Raw genomic sequence first — 22049 nt, 5'->3', positions numbered from 1 at the left:
TTAAAAAGGCTCTTTCACAGTACCGGGGGGCGCAAAGGTGCCCACCGAGTCTCCTTGCTCTCAGGCTTCCGCGCCTGAGATTTTAGGGGTCCCCCACTCGCCGTAGCGGGTAAGACCCGAACTTGCGGAGCAGTCCTTCTCCGGAGCTCGGAGGTAGGACCGCCATTAAGCGCTGGCACCGACCGGAAGTCTGTGCATTCAGTTTTCCTCCCAAGAGAGTGGGGCCCTAAGCTATAGCTTGTTTAGCTTATACGTAAATCCGGCACTGACTGCCTTACACCAGTTTCTTATGCATAGGCCTGCTCCCTGGGTGCTCTTTTCTTGCTTTGAAAATGGGGTTAAATTTGAGGTGAAGGGGGAGGGGAAATGAAAAACAGAACCGCCTAAGAAATGAGAGAGAGAGTGTGTGTTTCCTGCTGTGTTGGGAATTCTCTTTGCAGCACAAAGTGTCACCACAGCAGTAGTACAAGTCAAATACATTGTCATATTTGGTCTCTTTACCTTTTTTGTGGAGCACACAAAAAGGCTAGCTTTGACCAAAGGAGTCAGAAAAGTACTTTTGTTCTTACAACCCGTGCAAAAGTGCTGAATCAGACGGAAGGCAGGAAGAGGGACATGGGTGTTTGCCCCTCACTTCTGAAGGTTCCTGTGATCCACTCAGTGACCTAGTTTTGGTTCCGGCTCTTTTTACTCCGTCTATTGATATTCCTTGAGGTCCAAACGTTAAGTTAAAAGGAAGGAACATAACTCACTCGGCTCTGCAGATTTCCTTGTTGCTATTCTCAGCTATAAGCTCTCTGTCCTTTTAAAGAAATGCTCAGATAATGAAAAAAGGCTCATTCAAAGCCCCAAACGTCACACCTCAAGATCTCTCACAGTGCCCATCTGGCCTCTCAACCTCAGCCGTTAGGTCACATCAAACCTTTTGAACCTAGAATCCAATTTGCTACTCGGTTCAAGAAGAAAACTTCAGCAATTTGGACAAAACCCAGAGGGGTGGCTCTATTCCGGCAGACTGTGCGGCATGAAGGTTTTGTGGGCCAGATTCAACTTCACCAGCTGATTTGAAGGAGTGGGCGCTGGCTCTTGAAAGCTCACGACAAAAAGTGTCTGCTACTTCAAAGTGATTAGATTGTGTGCAAAATGAGAGAATGAGCCACGAAAGATGTGGGATTGAGAAAACATTGCATCACCCCCCTTCCAACTTTCAGGCATAGATTTATATGAAGATGTTAGCTCTGGGTACTTATCACAGACTAAAACAGCCAGAAACAATACTTAGTTTGCATATGCTGAAAAAAGAGAAGTTGCAATTTGGAGGGGTAGGAGATGAGTCCTCTTCAGTCAGTCAAAAGAATTTGTGGGCTCAAACTGTGCACCCACCCCAACACCCCCATGCATGGGCTTTTAATTGAAAGCTTTGTTGTACAGGCTGGAGTTTTTAAAAAGTATTTTAAAATTTGCTGTTTGCTTAATTTGTTTTTTACACACACACACACACACACACACACACACACACTTGCCCTTTTAAGGAATGGCAGCCTGGTTGCAAACATTCTCCCTTTCTGAGATCTGGCTGGAGTCTACTTTGTCTGTCTTTCCTCTTCCACCAGGCCTTTGGAATCAATTGTCCCCTGCGCCTACTCTCTCGGCTTCCATTTGTGGAAGAACCAGAGAAAGTAGGATTCTTTCCAACGGCTTTAATGTTCAGATTGGTGCGATATGTATGCAAATAGCTGGCCCGAAGAACAGCAGGCAATGCACACAGTTAATCCAAGGATACACAGAGGCAGGTGATCCAATTACTCAAAGCTTGGACAACTGACCCAACACTGACACACCCCTTGTAATCCTACATAAATGAATGGGGTGGGCTCAGCTTTGTGAACCCAGCAGTTGTGACCTGCCTTGAGACCACTGGTGAGGAGGGGCAGGATATAAATCAGAGAAAGAAAATATATGAAATGGCATTTGGTTCAATTCGCTGTTTTATGCTCATACATGTACGTTGTGTGTCACCTTGACATCTTCTTGATGGAGAGAGGTAGAAATGTATTTTAAATAAAGCATGCTAACAAATATACACTAGTAAGGCCGAACAGAAACAACAGTCTGAACTAGAGGCATAGACTGAATTATTTTCTTTTTGTGTGTGAGAGAGTCCTGCTCATCTCTTTTAGAACTCATTTAAAGTACTGCAACTGACCTTTAGCATCTACTTATTGAGTTTTAAAATACATCTTATTTATTAAAAAGGATAATAATTACTTCTTACTGAATACGATATGATCAGGACTTTCCCTAGGCTTAGGATAGTGTACCGATATGGCAAATTTACAAATAATTAAATCATTTAGAAGGGACGCTGGTGGCGCTGTGGGTTAAACCACAGAGCCTAGGACTTGCCGATCAGAAGGTCGGCGGTTCGAATCCCCACGATGGGGTGAGCTCCCGTTGTTCGGTCCCAGCTCCTGCCAACCTAGCAGTTCGTAAGCACATCAAAGTGCAAGTGGATAAATAGGTACCGCTATGGTGGGAAGGTAAACGGCGTTTCCGTGTGCTGCTCTGGTTCACCAGAAGCGGCTTAGTCATGCTGGCCACATGACCTGGAAGCTGTACGCTGGCACCCTTGGCCAATAAAGCGAGATGAGCGCCGCAACCCCAGAGTCGGCCAAGACTGGACCTAATGGTCAGGGACCCCTTTACCTTTACCTTAAATAATTTAGAAAGTACACAAAACAAAGCTTGAGAGTCACAGGAAACACAGGAAACTGCCTTATATTGAGTCAGCATCAAGCTCAGTACTGTCTACCCTGATCAGAAGGAATTTCCCACAGTTTAAGGCTGGGGGGTCTCTCCTGAAGAAGCCGGGGATTGGACCTTTTGCATGCCAAGCAGGTGAGTGATACAGGACTTGGCTGCAGGAGAACCAGGAAGCTCGTCTGGAGATCCTGGACGCATCACTCTCTCTTAGGGAGTTTTTGCAATCAACACAGCGAATGTAATTCTCTCGCTAATATGCCTGATTTGATCTTTTGAATAATTTTGTTGTGATGGGTCTAATGCAAAAACAAACAAAAAAACCCAAAAATAATTAATGCAAATCACATCTCTACCTATCTGGATTTATAATTTGAAATGAGCCGACACACTCACGTTCCTGAGCTGGTATGAGTTATTACTTAGTATGAAAGTTCAGGGCTCTCCTCTTGCCGGAGAGACCTCTCACAAATTAAAGTGAGATGGGAGGGGGGGATGAGGAGAGTGAAAAATATTCTTTGGTGAAAGATCACAAAGCAGGGGCCGGTGATGTTACCTTGGAGATGCATGGAATTCAGAAAGAATGCCTTGCTCGTGAAAGAAACCTCAGTTTTGCAGAAGAAAGCAAGGTAGAAGCAAGACTAAGGTAAGAAATAATTGTAGCCCACCCTGTGTTCTTGTTACAGGGAGGGAGAAACATCTAAGTAGCAAAATAAATTAAGTATGTTAGCAATTAAATCATGAGCAAGAGTAAACCTTAAGGGCATAATAATTGCATTGCTGGTTAAGACCCTAATGCTTGGCCAGGCCATCTCTCTGAATCCAACTGTGGCACACTGGTTTGGTTCAAACATAACACAGGCCAAGCCATGGTTTGTTTGGTAGAAGTGTGGTTTGTTTGACTGTCCAAAGCCAATCCAGGAGACTAACCAGTGTTTCTTTTCTGGAAACAAAAACTGGTGTGAAGTACTTGTCCAGGCATAGGCAAACTTGGCCCTCCAGATGTTTTAGGACTACAACTCCCACTATCCCTGACCACTGGTCCTGTTAGCTAGGGATGATGGGAGTTGTAGTCCCAAACATCTGGAGGGCCGAGTTTGCCTATGCCTGTTCTTGACTTACAAACTATGGATTGAAGATGCTTTGGTGCTATTGCTTGCTTAACCACGGTCTGTGCATCCCCAGACACTTATCAGGCTACAGGGACAACACAAGAACAGCTGGGAAACAAACCAAGCTCAGGAGGAACAAGCACCATGGTTTGTTTTGCTTGTATGCGAGATGATGTGCAGCTTGTTTGACAAACCCTGGCTGTGTAGTGCTTTATTGTGTTTTTATATATGTTGTAACCCGCCCAGAGTGCCTGGAGCAACCCAGTTAGATGGGTGGGGTACAAATAATAAAATAATAATAATAATTCAGACAAAATGCTGATCTTCATCTTGTGTGAAGATCAATCTTTCTTTCATATACATCTATATCTATGTATATCTATATACAGTGCTTTTTTCTAAAAAAATGTTTATGGGTACTCTCATTCTGACCCCAGAAAATCACCATTTCATAGTTCAAATCAGGAAAAATAAATATAGTAAATGGACCAAAATATAAAGATTCACAAAATGTTTAGGGGTATGCCTACCCCTGCATCCCCCCAGAAAAAAAGCACTGTCTGTCTCTCTCTCTGTCTCGATTGCAGGAGTCAGCAGTGGATCAGCCTCACCCTGGCAAACCCATTTCATGATCATGGTATATATGAGCAAATTAATTTTATTGCCCCATGTGAGGATCAAACTAATTCTATTTATTATTGCGTTTACATCCCACTTTTTCTCCAAGAAACTCACGGTGCTGGACATTATTGTCTCCCTCTCTGTTTTTATCCTCACCATCACCCTTTGAGGGATCTTAGGCTAAGAAGGAGTGACTGGCTGAAGGTGAGCTTCATGGCTGTGTGGGGATTTGAACCCTGGTCTCCCGAGTCATAGTCCAACACTCTAACCACTACCCCACACTAGTTTTCTAATGACCTCTGGGTTATAATACTGATGTGCTGCTTGCTGCACTAATGCTCATGCTTTTTGCCCTGGTGTGAACATCACTTAGACAATTACTAATCAAGGATTAGGAAATGAAGAGAAAATTAAAAATGTCAGTTTGCATTACAAGCAGATTTCCAGGGGGAGAGTGGTGTAAATGGAATGGACGGCTGGCGATCCCGCCTGGCTGCATACAAAGCAGGGCTGTAATGCAGTTCAGCGAGAATTTTAATTGCACAATTATCACAATATCAAATATTTTCGAACTGATTACATCAACGCGAAAAGAAAAAATAAATTATCTTTGTTTTTACTCAACTGTCCTTTGGGCACTCTGTGCTCTCTCCCCCCCATGCACGATTTTCTTGACGGTTAAAAAGGTATGGAATTCTAAAGGCAATTGCAAAAACCTCAGATGCAAAAGGGCAATTTTGTAAAGATCTATAGCTAGAGATGCACAGTATCGCAAACAGAGAGCCTGAGGATAAGGCCTGCACTCCAAAGATGGACAGCCAGGTGGTGGTGGTGTTACCTGTGTTACCTGTAGTCCTCCAAGTGAATGTTAAACTACAATTGTTGGACTAAAGACCTAAAAGAACTCTGGACCAATGACATGAAAGCCTGACTTTCCCTCCACTGCCTGGGATTAAGACCAACAAATGAAACCCAGATTGTCTTACTACAAAGTGATGATTATTGGCTTGTGGTCTATAGAAATGCTCTCTCTATCAGCTCTCCGTCCATTTGGTAGCGGGGAGACCTGGAGTGTGTGTTTCTGGCACTCGGGCAAACAGGACAGATTAGGGATTCTGCTGGTTTACTGCCTGCCTCACAGTCTCCCTGCCTGAGCTGGTCTTGTGAGGTGGTGTTGAGGACTCCCAGGTTGCTGGTTATGGGGAATTCAACATCCCTACCTAGGTGACTGGTTCTGGGTTGGCTCAGGACTTCTTGGCTGCCATGACAACCATGGGGCTGTCCCAATAGGTCATCACTGGACCTTGTTTTCTCAACTGGGCAGGAAGAGGGTGCTCTGGACGAGGGGGATATTGTCGTGGTCAGATTGCTTCCTGTTGAGATTTAGGCTTTCAGCACCTTTCCTCCTCGGCAGAGGTGGAGGACCTATTAGCATGGTCTCCCCTGAAAGGCTGATGGCTTCAATGAGTTTCCAGGAGACTCTGGGAGATTCTCTGGCTGATATTACCAGTGCTCCTGTCAAAGCCTGGCTGACCTCTGGAACATTTGAATGGCTCGGGTCATTGATACGATCACCCTAGAGTGCCCACTCCCCCTTTGTGGAGCCCACTTGACTCCCTGATATATTCCTCAAATGTAATAACTTGGCTTATTTTAGCACCAGCAAATCCAATGTGAGCTGGGTGGAGTGGGGAGAACCTGCCCGTCACTTATCTACACTAAGAGGATGCTTTTTATATATATAATAAGTTAATCAATTAATCCCAGATTAAATATGTATGAAGGAACTTAAGTGCTGATGGCACCATTCAACCATCCATGCATGTCTCTTTATTCTGCTGGGCTGTTAAGAGAGTCTTCTGAAAATCATATCGAACTTCCATTTCCTTCTTTCCAGAACTATTGATCAGCAAGACGTTATTTTTATTGAACCAACTTGGCGGTTTAATGATGACACTGCGGAGTTCCGCTGAGCTTTTTGCCAGGAAGTTGGAAAACTATGAAAAAGACGCTGGATTATAAAATAAGGGGTTAATAGCAGTAAGGGATAATGTAAAGAAATTAAATAATATTAAAATTAAGTCAAAAGTAAGGGAAGGATTTGTTGATAATTTAATTAGAAATTAGAATACAGAAAGGGAAGGTATGAGGAAGTCGGGAAAGTAAGTTATAAGGAAGTAAAAACTGAATTTATACGTGTTTTATGCTTGTATTTTTTATTATGTCTTTTTTCTTTGTCTTTGTTTGTTATTGTGTTTTGTTAGTTTGTTAAAACTTTAATAAAAATTTATTTTTTTAAAAAAAGGAAAACTATGAAAAAGGTGGCCTGTCAAGAGCCAAGATACACAGTCAGCCAACCCCAACCTGGTGCCCTCCAACTGATATGGCCTTCCACATCCACCAGGTATAGCCAGTTAGCAATGTGGAAGCAACCCCCACCCATGATATCCTCACAGATTAAAAGGCCACAGATTGTTTAATAAGCCTGGGAGAAGAGGAATTTTTTGCCTGGCGCCTAAAGATATGTAACGAAGGCGCCAAATGAACCTCCCTGGGGAGAGCATTCCACAAGCAGAAAATAACAACAACATGGGAACACAGCCAGAAGTTTTAGAGTAAAAGGGCGAAAGCCATGCAGAGCAAATTTCACTTATCCAGAGGCATCTCTTATCTGAACATGGCTTCTAACCTGAAGTGTTCTCTCTCTCTCCCCCCCCCCCCTTGCCACCCCACAGTCTCTTTTTCAAAAGGTCAGGTTCATGCTTCTGATTAAATATTAGCAAGGAAGAAGCAACATCAGCAGAGCTGTGAACTCTGAGAGAAAGAGTGAAAAACGCGACATTAATGGGCAAGATGAAGCTGTAACAAATAGGCTTACTGCAGGAGGAAAATCCTACAGTGAACATTAAGGCACCATGAAGCAGAACAAACCATTTCAAGTGTGACTCGGAGAGAGAATAGGCTTTGTCCAAAAGGGGCCTCTCCCACACCTTTGCATGCAAGAGAGAGGGTGAGCAGTCAAAATGAGGAAAATGAGGTTGTGGGGAAGTATCATTTTGTGTGTCCTGTTAGCACCTGACCCCTTTCAGTGAAGTGAACTTTGTTAAATTAGAGTAAGGATGGTCTGCAGGCAAACGGCAACCAAAATGGCCAAGGGGATGAATCACCTCCCCCATGAGGAAAGATTGCAGCATTTGGGGCTTTTTAGTTTAGAGAAAAGGTGAATAAGAGCCAACATGAAAGAAGTTTATGAAATTATCCGTGAATAGAGAAATGTTTTTCTCCCTGTCTCATAATGCTATAACTTGGGGACATCCAATGAAGATGAACATTGGAAGATTCAAGACTGATAAAAGAGAGTTCTCTATGCAATATACATGGTCAATCTATGGAACTCATCTCCACAGGAGGCAGCGATGGCCACCAACTTAGATGGCCTTAAAAGAGGATTAGGCAAATTCATAGCCACAATGGCTACGCTGACTCCACTGTCAGAGGCATTATGCCACTGGAAACCATAGGCAAAAATAAAAATAAAAAGCCATGGCTTGTTTGCTTGCCTGTGAGATGACATGTTGCTTGTTGAACTAAACCATGGTTAAGGTTATGTGTGTGCATAGTCGAAGCCAAATCAAATGCATCCACCAAGAAGACCCACATTCAATGCTATGGGCCTTACTTCACCCTCAAGATGCATGCCAGTTTAGCCATGGGGCTTTCTTCCTAAAATATCTGTGGTTAAATAAAGCGGAGTTTATTGAATGCTTCTCAATGTCTTTTTGAAGTGGCTTGAGCTTGATAGTGATACTGATACAACTCAATGGGAAATGGAAAATGAAGACTGGGGCGGCTTACCTGCCACAGATGCAGGTATAGGAAGTGTGTCGCATGCCGCCGCGTTTGTAGCAGTAGTGCTGAAACAGGCTGCAAAACAAAGGAGACAGAAGTTAATCAATTGTTGAGGACCAAACAAAAAAACCAATGAACAATGCAACATTTAAAGAAGCAGGACTTATTTGTTCTTGGCTCAGACATCAACCCATCTTCCCATCTCTATTTTGAGCTTGCTAGGTGCCTGAAGAAAATGGTAGAGAAACAACTAGAAGAGGAATTGCAAAGAAAGTCTATTTAAGCTCCAGCGGGAGCAAATCCACCCCCTAACCTTCAAAGTTTACCTGTCACTGGAGCTAAACAATTAACAATTCAAGAGATGACCAAAAGCCGACCATTCCACCCCCCACCCCCAGGTTGTTGCTTTGCTTTGTAAAGTAAGAAGCTCCCTCCTTCTCCCTCTTTTTGTTCCCAAACCCTGGAAGTTTCTTTGACCACAGGTGAGAGTGGGAGGAAAGGGGAAGTTGCAGGAGTCCATTGCAGGAAGCAATCTCTCTCTCAAAAGACTTCCTGAAGCAAAGAACTGCCCGTCTCTTCACGTGACGATAAAGGCATCCTGCAGGAGGAGCTCTTCCGCCTTCCCAAGAGCTCCAGCATCCCCTAGGACATGATGGATGCTCTGCCATCAGGCAAGGACAGATGCACCCAAAGTACAATTAATATAGGATTAACTGCTTTAAGAGTCAAGCACATATTAGAGCCCCTTTCAGTCTTGGTGAAATATACTCTAATTACAATCCAATTCCCTTTTAATACTGAAAGGATTGGGGGGAGGGGGGGAAAGACCTCATTTGTTGTAATATTAAAATCATTTCATTAACAAGGAGTGATAATGGAACCCATTCAGATTTCAGAGATGTTCGCAAGCCTTTGGCAGATGCTGCGACAAATGCAAGCTATTAGACGGACATTTAAGATATTGCTTTAGCTACACACCCGGTTAGATATATCTAACCGCTTAATGAGACATTAGGATGGACAGTCCCAACACTATTATGCACATATCAAGGAGATGAATGTGCCACATTTCACAGGTTGCTGAACCTCACAAACGTTTTTTGGGGAAACCTGACAGGCATCCGCCCAGGATGTTATAGGCAAAGAATGCTGTGCTTCTAGATGAACTTTCTGTTACGGGATCACAGCCATGAACAGCCGGGTCCAAAAGGAGCACTGCTAAGATATCATTAATCAACAAAACTCTGCAATAGGAATGAAAAGAAAATGGAAATGCCACCAGCATGAAAACAGGAACCGGAAGCTACTAGATACCTTATTAATATTAATAACATCCATAATTAAAAAGCAGTAGTGCTTCCGACATGTCTCCTTAGCAACACAAAGGAAGAAAAGTTCACCCTGGCTATATCTGATCAATAGCCAATGTGTGCTGAGGGTGACATCCCTTAGTACGGGAAGGTTATACTGATTAACTTAAAAGGAGGGTCCGATTTTATACAGGCTCTGCCTATGATTCCTAATCATTTCCTTGGAAGAGGCAGGAATTAGGAAAATGAAAGCATTTCATAAGTCTACCGGAGACATGGATTCCAAAAATAACAGTAATAATAATAATAAATCAAAGGAAGTTATCATGGTGAGTAGCCTGGCTCGGATAATGCGCTACAAATGGAAACAGCTAGCTAAATTTAGAGCCCAGATCTTAAGAAAACTCTAGAGATCAATTTGGAGCAAGCGTGTCAACAAGTTAAGCTCTTAACAAGCATTTGGGTCGACAGTGCAATGCTTCAAAAGTGCGAGGCGCCACAAAGGATGTTCTGATGTATTTTAGAAGCATGTTAAAATTAAGGGCATCTTACAGCACAAGGAACATTTGGCAACCTTGAACTTAAAAATATTAAAATCTGAATGATTTTTCCTGGTATTCTCATGGTGAACCAGCTCTGAAGACACGAGCTATGATAGCCATAGTATGATGGGGAGACTTAATGTATTTGCTTCTGAACAGCACACTTACAAGCAGCCTCCTTTGTGGCCCAGTGGAAATCTAATGTCCTTGGATGGTCTGAATATTTGTTTGATGGTCGTTCTCCCACGTCATGTGAAAATCCTGTCCCTCTTACACCCTCGGAGGTCACCATGGCCTTTATTTGGGTGTTATAGAAGCATAGGGGTTCCAGTTATGAGGAGTGGGGTGTGCACATGAGCCTGCTGGCTGTTCACCTCCATCACCACCACCCTCTGGGAGTCGAAATGCAACTGCCTTGAGCAGAGAAATCTCTTGTACTCCTGAGTTGTCAAACCATGGAAAACTGGGGAGCCGTGAGGGAGCTCGCAAGAGCAGAGGTTGGCTCCTCATGTCACACAGTTACTCTCCAATTTGCAGAGCATGAAGCCAGCACTCTCATCCCAGTAAGCACCCCTCAGACATGCAATTTCCACATCTCAGTAGGGCTCACATTACAGCATTTGGTCCTGCACAGCAGCCACTGTTCTGATATACCCAGGGCTTACATGACAGAGCCCAACCTCAACTATAAGCTTGAGCATGAATTCCACCATGGCTAGAATAAGCTGGATGCAGATTTAAGGCAGCTCTAAAAGAGGAAGAGGGGGGATTTACACATAAGACAAAAAAAATATGAGGGGGAGAAATGCAGGACTCAGCCACATGTTCTGCATGGCCCAATTCATGAGTCACACTAAGCCATAGTTGGTTTTGCCTATGTGGTTTCTCTTAACTTTTGGACCCAGCCAAGCAGACTAACCATGGTTTCTTGTTAGCTTGTAAACCGTGGCTTGCTTTAACTATGGTTTGGCATTATGTCCAAACCCAACAGCCTTGCTTAACCATGGTTTGTTTGACCAGCCCAAGCAATCCCCAAGCCAAGGAGGCCTGAGTGGCTGGGAGACAAACCACAAACTACAAACCACAGCTTGGCCAATGTCCCATCCACAATTTTATGTCTGGACTGGCCTACATGAAAGATGGTCAGTAATTATAGGGAAACTGTAGTTAAAGCAGGGATGGTACATAAACCTTCAAACCCAAGCAGTAGAAACCAATGCAATTTCCCCTTCTTTTCTACAAAACACACAGAAACTGGAGAGACGTTCTCTGAGAGACAAAGCTTAATTGGAAAACGGACAGGTGCCACAGGGGGGTGGGGGAAGAATGGCAGCTCGGAGTTAATAAATTAAAAGGAAAACAAAACACATCCCAGGGACATCTATCAAGAGTGATTTACGGACAACAAAACCAACAGATCGTTTAAGCTTAAGAGAGGGGAGAGGTGGGTGAGGCATAATTGGCATTTTAATTGTTTAAGAAGATTGTAAATCATCTTCCCTAGTCAAACAGCAAGATCCCCCAATACCACAGATAGCATCATTTGATGGATCCTTCCATCAGTTCAGCCCTTGCCAACTTGGTTCCCTCCATATGTTTTGGCTGATGGGGGCTGTAGTCCAAAACAGCTGGAAGTCACTTAAGTTGCCAAAGGCTGCAGTGACATTCTCCCATCCATCCAGGTGGGTATATTCCAAACTAGAGTGTTTAGTAAAGTGGGTGTACTGTCTGCCAATGTGTGGGGTGCTAAAATGAGCCACAGCAGGAGTGTGTCTCCAAATATAATGGTCACCTTGTTGGCTTGCATGAAAAGGTAGGTTTAGGGGGCATCGCTTCCCCGCAAAAAAATCACATATAGGTGAGTAAACAAGTGCATTGTCCACATACTGGCACGGAATATGAGTAGAAGACAGTAGAAAACAGGTTGGCATTTAAGCAGAAGGTAAGCTGGCATCCTTGCTACTTGACGTCATTTATCCGGGTACCAAAAGGAAACTGTGGGTGGAAATTGGTCTTGGACGTACCCTCCAAATGCACAGCTAATAATAAACTGCAAGGAAGAATTCCCTGTCTTGGTTTAAGCAGGGGTTGCTTACAGGTTTCATAATGGTGAGTGTGTCAGACTAAGACCTGGGAGATGAGGGTTCGAATCTCTATTTAGCCATGTAGCTGCTCTCTGGGTGACTTTGGGCCAGTCACTGTCTCTTGGCCTAACCTACCTCACAGGGTTGTTGTGAGGATTAAATGAGGAGGAGAACCATGTTGGCTAACTGTGGCTTAAACGATCACCGGGAGAGTCAGAAATCTACTTTGGAGGAAGAAGACCTATGATCCTTTAAGTTGCGAGGCAGAATCGGCTCTCTGAGGACGTGATTCATCTGAGTCCCTTCCCCTACCCCTGCAAGACATTTTTTCCATAGGTTTCTGCTTGTTATATAGCAATGACACAGAACCACAAATACTAGCACAATGCCACAATTTCACACGCAATTGAAATAATATGAAATAATATGAAATAAGAGTGAGACCACACCAAAAGGTCTTAAGACCCACAGCTCTGCTTCATTACAGTGGTACCTCGCAAGACGAATGCCTCGCAAGACGGAAAACTCGCAAGACGAAAGGGTTTTTGGTTTTTTGAGTTGCTTCGCAAAACGAATTTCCCTATGGGCTTGCTTCGCAAGACGGAAACGCCTTGCAAGTTTGTTTCCTTTTTCTTAAAATCGTTAATACAGTTGCGACTTGACTTCGAGGAGCAACTCATAGCACGCGGTGTGGTAGCCTTTTTTGAGGTTTTTGAAGACTTTGGTGATTTTTGAAGCTTTTCCAAAACTTTTCCGAAACCGTGCTTCGCAAGACGAAAAAATCGCAAGACGAAAAAACTCGCGGAACGAATTAATTTCGTCTTGCGAGGCACCACTGTATTAGTTTTTAAATACTGTAATTTTGGATCTCAATTGGCATATTTTATACTGATTTTTTTGTTTATTCATAACTATTTATTAACGTGTAATTAATGAGGTCTAAATCCTTTGATGACAGAATGATTAAGTTGTATGTTAACTAATCCCTCTTTTAATTATGATGCTGCCAGGAACCCATTCGTGGATATATATAAAAAGGAGACATTTATAGGCACCCATTCTTTAAATAAGCAGTATGTTAAGCCAATAATTAGAAGAAATAGTGATTTCAATTATATTTTAATTACTGTTACACATAAAACATGCCTTAATAGTTGTAGCATAATACATACTCTCTCTTTATGAATCACTAGTCATTCCTTTTGGGGTGTGATCCAAATAAAGGCATTTTAATACCCATATGCACTGATACAGATGAATGCAGTGAATCTTGTCAGCTTTGCCCGCTGCAATGGATAAAAGATACTTAATCCTCAAACCAAGCTGCTTCTCAAAGCAAGCCATTCTCTTACAGCACTAGAACCCAGAGCCATTCATTGGAGCTGAATGTTGGAAAATGCAGGAAAGACAAAATAACTTTTCTTCATGTAGCACATAGTTAAACTATGAGATCCACGTGGAGGAACAGTTTGCAAACCTGCTTAAAATCCTGATTTTAAGCCCTGGTTTAAAATTAACCATGGCTAGGTTCAGTGCAGATAGGAAGCTGCCTTATTCCAAGTCAGACATTTATGTATTTATTTCATAAAGATTCATATGCCACTTGATTGTAGAAAAAACAACAACCTCAAAGACGCCTGGCCTATCTATCTCAGTACCATCTATTCCATAGGTAGCCACTGTTGGACTACAACTCCCATCATATTTGACCACTGGCCACGCTTCTGGGGCTGATGGGAGTTGTAGTCCAACACCATATGGATGGCACCACATTGGCTACCCCTGTTATGCAGTCCGGAAGCAGCGCTCCATGGTTTCAGACAGCGATCTTTCCCAGCCCTGCATGGAGATGCATGCAAAGGAGGTGCCTCTAGCTACAGGTCCATCTCTAATGCAACACGAATGCTGCAAAAGGAGCAGATTTGGGAGTGTGTGCACGCACACACACAGGGGACAGGGGAGCATGAAAGAGCATGTAGCCTTGCATGAGCCATGTGGTATGCCCACTTTCTAAACCACACCCGGGAGACTGGGAAATATTGATGTCTGCATTAGGCTAGGGGAAAAGGGCAGAAAGTGCAAACCTTTTTTTTGCAAGGTGCAGCCACAGTTCAAAACAGCACTTGGAGGGGGCAGTTTAGTTTGCCAAGCAGAATTCCCCAGACTTAAATCTCTCTCTCTTTTAACCTCCTGCACATAATATGATGCATTTTCATGCCATGTGACAGTCCCACGCTGAGGTGAACACTGTGCGGAAGTGCCACATCACCACTGTCCTTACGGTTAGGGTTATCCCAAAATCAGGGGACCCCAGAAGTCCGCTGCTTAAGGACTGAGCCTGTCTGGGCACCTGTCTTGAGTAAAATGCCAAACAGGAATGGGTACAACCTTTTTCTATTCACTGACATTGCACTGTGGGGCAGGGAAATATGCCAGATCAGACCAGGGCTTCATCGAGTCCAGCACCCAGTTTCTAACAGCACCTAGGAAATGGGCATCCCCAGAATGTTTCGAGGTTGCATGTATATGTACCAACTTGCCCATTTGTTAAGATCAGTGGGATGTCCCGCCCAGGGTGGAGGCATGTCCCACGGTGACAGAGTGGCATATCCAGCTATGTTGGAGCACACCCATTGAAATGAAGAGGCCCAAGTTAGCCATGCCCATTTCAATAGGCCTGTTCTTAGTACTGTCTTAGTTGGATACTACCCAGGGTTTTTTCACTGGCTGCCCCAAGAAAGTCATGTACCCCATGAAGTCAGGTTCCCCTCCCTCCCTCCTTCCTCTGGCTATCTTTCGCTGACTAGTGAAGACATTTTTATTCTGGCACAGGGCAGGGGGGAGAGCTAAAACTTCTGGATGCACATATTAAAATGCATAGCAAACTGACAGCCTAAGATTTATACTGCATATATTTCACATCAGTCTGTGTCAATGGCAAGTTATCTGATGCATGCATGTTACTCTGGTTAACTCTATAGACTTTGGGTAATTGGCCTGTAGGCAGCGTACACACAATAAAACTGAATTATTCTTGCAGGCTTTTGCCCTTGTTTCCTTAAAGGCTGTGTATGATTTGTGGCTTCTGGTTGTACTGTATTTTTACAAAATGTACCAAGAACATTAAGAGTGCAGGAACCAACTTCCCACCACCACTCACATAAATCCTTGCACCACCACCACCTTAAAGACTGTTTCAAGGATTGCTAACTTGGAGCCCAGCAGTATCTCCTATAGTGCCTGCAAAAAAGTCTCAGTAAATAACCCCTTCAAAAATAAACAAGACTGGAGGAAGCATGCCCACCCATTTGGGGCTCCTGTCACCTTTTCTGCTTTTTCAGATGCACCGCCATTTTGTGTTATATCCACCCCACAGCAGGCATTTATGTCACACACCCCAGAGCTGACATTTAGTGACTGATGGTGCTCGCAGGACTTTCTCAAAACTCCGAATGTACCCGCTAGTCCTCAAAACACTGGTGATCCCTGGACTCCTTCAACATTGGGAAAGAGAGAGAAATGGAAAGTGGAAGAAGATGGAGTGCAAGAGAGAGAGAAAAGGTGAGCAGGGCTGTTCCATTGACGGCCTTTGCACATCCCTCACCTGTCACCTGGAGGCAGCTGTTGCACCAGGCTACCTGGGCTGCCTCCATCCCAGCTGCCCATTATCAAACGTCCCCCCCCACCCCGCCCTCAACTTTGCTTTCCCCTCTAACTCCTCTTTTACTTTTGTGTTGTGTCTTTTAGACTGCAAGCCTGTGGGCAGGCACTGACTTACAGCTGCTCTGGGAATCTTTTCGGCTAAAGAGCGGGGCGAAAATGCTCTAAATAAAACAAGATGAACGAAGGAGCTATGAGAGGCATCAATGAGATGGCAATACAATGTGGAGAAACAAAAGAATAATCTGGCGCTGCACCATCTGTCCGATGGAACAAAACCCTTCTCTGCTTCTCCCCCCATTCTGTCATCTCTGCCGCTATCAGAATTATTGATGGAATATTTAACTTATCCATTCAGTTTCCAAAACAGAACTCTTTCCCAATAAAAGTAATGCCCAGAATGGAAGCCTCTGAGACTTCTTTTTTCCTTCTTCCCAGAGTAATAATGTTCATTTTAACCTTGATGGGGGACTTAACTAATTTATGAGGTAATTTCAGTAATAACCATACATTAATTTTACATCTCCTTTTCTCCTGTTTGGATAGGTTTGGGCCACTAGGAATTATGTAAAGACAGACAATAGGCTGCTAGGGATTTCAAGTGAGTAATGCACTGTGTTTAAAACCTTTCAATCAAATTAATAATGCGCAGAGCTATCCACTGTGTAATTGCTTCTAATATATTCAGATTCAGAAGTCAGCATTAATAGACTATATAGATGGTATTTTTCCTGCAGGAAATTATACTGGTTTAATTTCACATTCTCACTATAAATCCCAGGCCAACATGGTCCCTCTGCAACCTCTGGGTCACAATCAAAAATCAGCATTTCATGAGCACAGTCCTAATAATAATTTTATAATGTCATTCTCGACAAGAGTGGAGATATGGGATTCTCAGATTATGAGGGCAGAAAAAGTTGCATAGTGAAGTGGGGACAGAAATGGGCCTTCTGAGGTGAGAGGAACAGTTAAGAAGCAAGTGCTACAGAGCTTAAGATATACAGTGTGGATGAGAGGGAAAGGGCTTGCATATCTTTGTTCAGGAATGGAGTTCACTGAACGACCTACTTTGTAGGGTTGTTATGCATGGAGGAAAAGAGAAAATTATCCCCCACATAGTGCCTTGAAAGAAGGGTGGGATGCAATCAAGGAATTTTTGGGAGACAGGCGAGGTCTGCCTTCAGCCATCAGTTCAAAACACCGAACTGTAAGTAGGATTTTTATATACATATTTGGTTAGGTGTAATAAAAGGTTGGTATTTCTGAGTGAAAATTTCAAATGTGAAACTACTCTAATTTCCAGTGATTAATTGCACTAATTGCACAGTTTTTGCAAATGACACCCTTAAGCAATCATCTAAGCCTATATCAAGGTTGATGGTGAATTTGCAAGTAAAGTATACAATTTAAGCATGTCAAATTTTTATTTTCTCCCCAGTTCGAACTTGTGGCTCAACCTCATTTGTTTATTAAAACATTCATAGACCACTATTCATTAAAGTAGCACAGATAAAATCAATAGAACAAAACAGTTGAATACTAAAAAAAACCCACAAATACCAGAGACAGCCAGAATTTCCAAGAGAGCTGGTACTAAACATAAGGGATCTGTATTTTTTTTTTTTAAGAATCTGGACAAAAGGCCCTCTTTAAAGACTCACTTTATGTTTTTGTTTTTGTTTTATTTTCTCACCATAATGCACATTTCCAAATGCATGAACACAAGGGCCCGCACAGTTCTGCTCATGTATAATCCACCCTTTAAATATTATACATTACTACTATGGGTATTTTTGGTTTCCTGGGACAGCCCAACACACTTGATAAATTATAGTTATTAAATGTATTTCCAAATGCTGCCAGCACCAGCATGGTTACTTATATTACACTGCCGTTCCAGTGTCAAGATTTTACTGCAATCAGTGATTTGAGACTTGACAGGATGAAAGTGGAACTTGTATGCCTATAGCATAAAACTGTACGAGTCATCCCTTGCACTGTACTTGATAAAGTGTCAGAAGAGATTTTCGTAGGTTGCCTTACTATCCTTCAGTTGTTTCAATGCATTTGGGGAAAAAGAAAGAAGAAAGCTACAGTACAGAAGAGTTGGCTAACTATGGCTGTTTAAACCATTCTGGACTCTTCCAGTTCTCAAAGTTGATGTTGCACCACCAGACCCAAGAAGTCTCTATATTAAGGTATCTGCCACATATCCTAATCAGGCCTTCATCCCCAACAAGACCATAGGAGATGTTCTGGAAACAGTGGGGGCTTCTCTGTGCTGACATGTATTTTAAACAAATACCTAAAAATAGACACATACAGTGTTCAAACGAGACCTATTTTGTCCTTCAGTATCGTTCTAAAGTACCGAAAAGCATCCATTGAGCAGCTCCAACGAGTATGTTTTCAGGACAGTGTCTTCATGTTCAGCCTGAAAAGGGTGTCCCCTTATCTGCAGTTTGATCATTTGGGTGTCAACGTTTCCAAAAAAGAAAGTAGCAAATTCTAATGGAGAGATGTTTCCATCATTTGAAAAGGAGACAACCATCCACATCCTGTCAAGGTTTAGTGTATCATGGGAGAAGAGGACCAATCTAGAAGGGACATAACACCAACAAGACCATTGCAGGGTCCAGCTAGCTCTGATGTCACTAAGAATGTCACCTCCCAGTTCTCTCCGGTCATGAAGAAAAGCAGATATCCTTCAACTCACTTAAGGATATACTTCAACTGTGGTGTTTAGCAGTGGGTAACCTTTTCCCCATTGAGGGATGGATTCCCTTGGAGGGCTATGAGTGGATGAGGCTAGGAATGGAAGAGGATGGAGCCAAACTACTCTCTGTTTCCATCTTACACAAACACATGTCCGTCCACCCACACCTCATCTCCCTTTTCTCCCTCACTCTGCTTTTGTCTCTCCCAGGAAGAACTTGCCACCTTGTCCTTAAAAACATAAGAACAGTCTGTTGAATCGGGCTAGGGGCCCATCTAGTCCAGCATCCTGTTCTCACCGTGGCCAACCAGATGCCTGTGGGAAACCCTCAAGCAGGAAGCAAGCACAAGACCAGTCTCCCGTGGCCTCCAGCAGCAGATACTCAGAAGCATCACTGCCACCAACTATGGTGGCAGAACACAGCCATCATGACTGGTGGCTGCCTCCTATGGGAGCATGTTCAACTATGCACTGCATGAAGAAGTACTTTCTTTTATCTATCCTCCTTCCCTTTCCCCAGAAGTCCAACCTTCAAATGCAGCAGCTATAATGTATATTTCACGTCAAAATGTTAGAGGTTTTTTATGATTAAGAAGTATACAAATTTCGTTAAATGGATAAAATGGAAAAAGGGTCTCCCTTCTGCCAATGCATGGGGAGTTTGGGAAGGCAGAGCAATGTGGCCAATAGGCATTGGGTGTTGTGAGGATCTATTTCATTGCTACCTTTAGGTAAGAGAAAGGAGTTGTGCACTTTTGGGTAAATAATAAATTACTGTTCCAGGAGTGGGAGAAAAGAAAGCACTTCAAGAACACAACTGGCCTGCGAGGTCCTCCAATCTCTCTCTGCCTACATCTTAGGAGCCCTGGACATACAGAATGAGTGAAAGGCTGCCCAGAGGATTACACCATTTGCCACAAATTACCTCTTTATGGAAGAATCAATTTTATAGTCTTCTGAATCTCAAACACTTGGTGCTTCAATACAATGGAATTACTCTTTGGAAAGCCAGACCCAAGACGGATGACTCTGGAGAGCTCACAGACAGGCCGAGGGAGCTGTCAGCCATTAAGACCATCACCTACGGAGAGCTCATGCATCATAGGGAAAAAGTTTGGCGATGGAAAAGATGCAATCAGTCATTAACACCAGGCAGCTCAGAATGACATCTGGACGGCCTGAATATGCAATTCATCTTTGAACACTTAGCCCAAACTCAAAGCCAATGAATGTACAACAGAAGCAAACAAGTACATCATTATGGGAGTTAGACCTATTCGCTTTCTGATTTTAGCACTTTCTTCTATAGCAGTTTTGACTGGAACCCACATGGATACCTAGCTAACTACTCAGATCATTTGCGGGGGGGAGAGACATATGAGTGATGATTTCCAACGTATTTTTCAAGTACACCTATGAACCTTACAATGCAACAGGTCCAAATGAAAAACGCAATCTCTCAATTTTCTTTGACTATCCCAACATAATTGCCCATGAAATCTTATGCAGGTTGCCTATTCAGAGGTAAGCCTCACTGCTAGTGTCTAAACATGCTACAAACTTGGGTGTTACTGTTGGGATTCTTAGATTTCTAACAAATTTCTTAGTCGCTGGGATAATATATTCAGTCAACAACAGCTAACTAGATCTAGATATGCACAGAGCCACCTCAGACTTGCAAATCAGAAGGCATGACTTTCAAGCTACTTAAAGGTTATTTGCTGTAGTTCCTAATACTTAAAATAAATTTCAAAAGTTTTACTTGCTGATATGGAAAGTAAAATAGTACTACAGGCCTGAATTCTATGTAATAAGAATGTTTGTTCTCAGAATGCTGAGAGAGTTTAGCCAAGAATAGAAAGCAGAAAAGACAGTTGAAAAACAGTAGGATTTTTGTTCAGGGCCCTATATATTCTTCTCAGAAACTGTCCCACAGAGTTTCCAACAGTTGAGGGTGGGGGGTGGGTTTGCATATAACTTCTCTACTTCCCCACTCAACCCAATGGATGTAGTTTTAAGCATTCTTTACATGCATTAAGTTTGTTTGGATTCTGAATAATTAAAAATAAATATGTTCTTTCATCAAGCCAAAGAGTTACACAAAGACTGCCAGGAGATGTGAATATACATATTTATAAATGCCTGTCACACCAGCTAGGAAAATCCACTTACCCTCACTAGATCTTATGATCTGATCAGAATTGCATATCTTCGTGTTCAGAGAAAAATATTATAATTAATATTTTAAAATGAGCTTAACATCACACTGTCTATTTTAAGTAAACAGTAATTATAATGTTTGCTAATCGAGTTTCCTGTGCAATAGCTCAAGTGGCAATTTGTCCCTGAGAAGTTACGGAAACAAAATTAGGAAAACAGAATTTCGGGGTGGGGGAAAAAGCAACAATGATTAGTTTGCACATTCTGCTAACCCAGCCAGCCTTCCTCCAAATGTTGATGGGCTCATTCTATCAGTTGAAGCCAGCACAGCCAACACTCAGGGGAATGATGGGAGTTGGAGCCCCAATCATCTGGAGGGCACCACCTGTGGGGAAGGCTGACCTATAGCTTTCCAGGGAAGGGAGAGAAGGGGGAAACTAGCCCAGACCAGATTATGCACACACCACCATATACTTTGGCTCCAGTGTGCTCCCACTGCTGGTGTTTGAAACAGAGAACAATGAATCTATTAGCCATATTCCATCTTTATCCTGCAGCTTCTGTTTGATGCATTTTCCTTCAAACCAGCTTCCATCTAATTTGAAAACCGAAGCCGCGGTCAACCACACGGAAGTACACAGCGTGTACAGTTTGGATAGCCGTAATGCGTAGGTGACAGCTTTGGTGAATTGTCGTTCGGCTAGGGGTGGGACAATGTGACTTTAAGAGGCTTTGGGGATTGTGAAGTAAAAAAAAAGCCAAAGAACTGAAATCCCTGGCTAGAGAAGAGCAACTGTGGTGAAGAGAAGAACTGCCAGGAGATAGCCTTGGTGAGACCTTGCAAGCCAAAACTCAGTGGGGAGTTCCTGAGGGAGCGATGGAACTGCTGGACCAGAGAGAAAGCTTTGGCAAGGGTCCTGAATAGAAGCCTGAGTGTCTCTAATGGCAAGCAGACAGCTCAAAGATTTCACGTAGAGTCCTCAGCTTTTGGGTTGACGGAATGGTTTAGGTACCTGGGCAATAGGTTTTGAATACTGTATATAGTTGTGTTGTATTCCTGAAGCAGCTGTGAAATGCTGGACCAGAGGGAGAGCTTCAGCAGGGGTCCTGAATGGCCCAAGTGCCTCCAGAGGCAAGTGGAGAACTGGATGGCTTCATGTATAGGACTCCTTGTTTGGCCTTGGCAAGAATTAACTAGGATGGAGGGTCACAGAGTAATCAGCAATTGGTTT

General features: G+C 43.1%; 1 protein-coding gene across 1 annotated transcript in view; it reads right to left on the bottom strand.

Moving 5' to 3' along the window:
• The window catches only part of PEPD (peptidase D), a 129478-nt gene that overhangs the window by 33850 nt on the left and 73579 nt on the right, over window positions 1-22049 (bottom strand). Inside the window, exon 10 of the mRNA XM_028739347.2 lies at window positions 8349-8417. Within this exon, the coding sequence (XP_028595180.1) occupies window positions 8349-8417 (69 nt within the window). The remainder of the gene's footprint in view (window positions 1-8348; window positions 8418-22049) is intronic.

The sequence above is a fragment of the Podarcis muralis genome, chromosome 7 (assembly GCF_964188315.1).
Source record: "Podarcis muralis chromosome 7, rPodMur119.hap1.1, whole genome shotgun sequence".
Lineage (NCBI taxonomy): Eukaryota > Metazoa > Chordata > Lepidosauria > Squamata > Lacertidae > Podarcis > Podarcis muralis.
The sequence above is the reverse complement of the archived record's forward strand: the minus strand, read 5'-3'. Positions and strand labels throughout refer to the sequence as shown.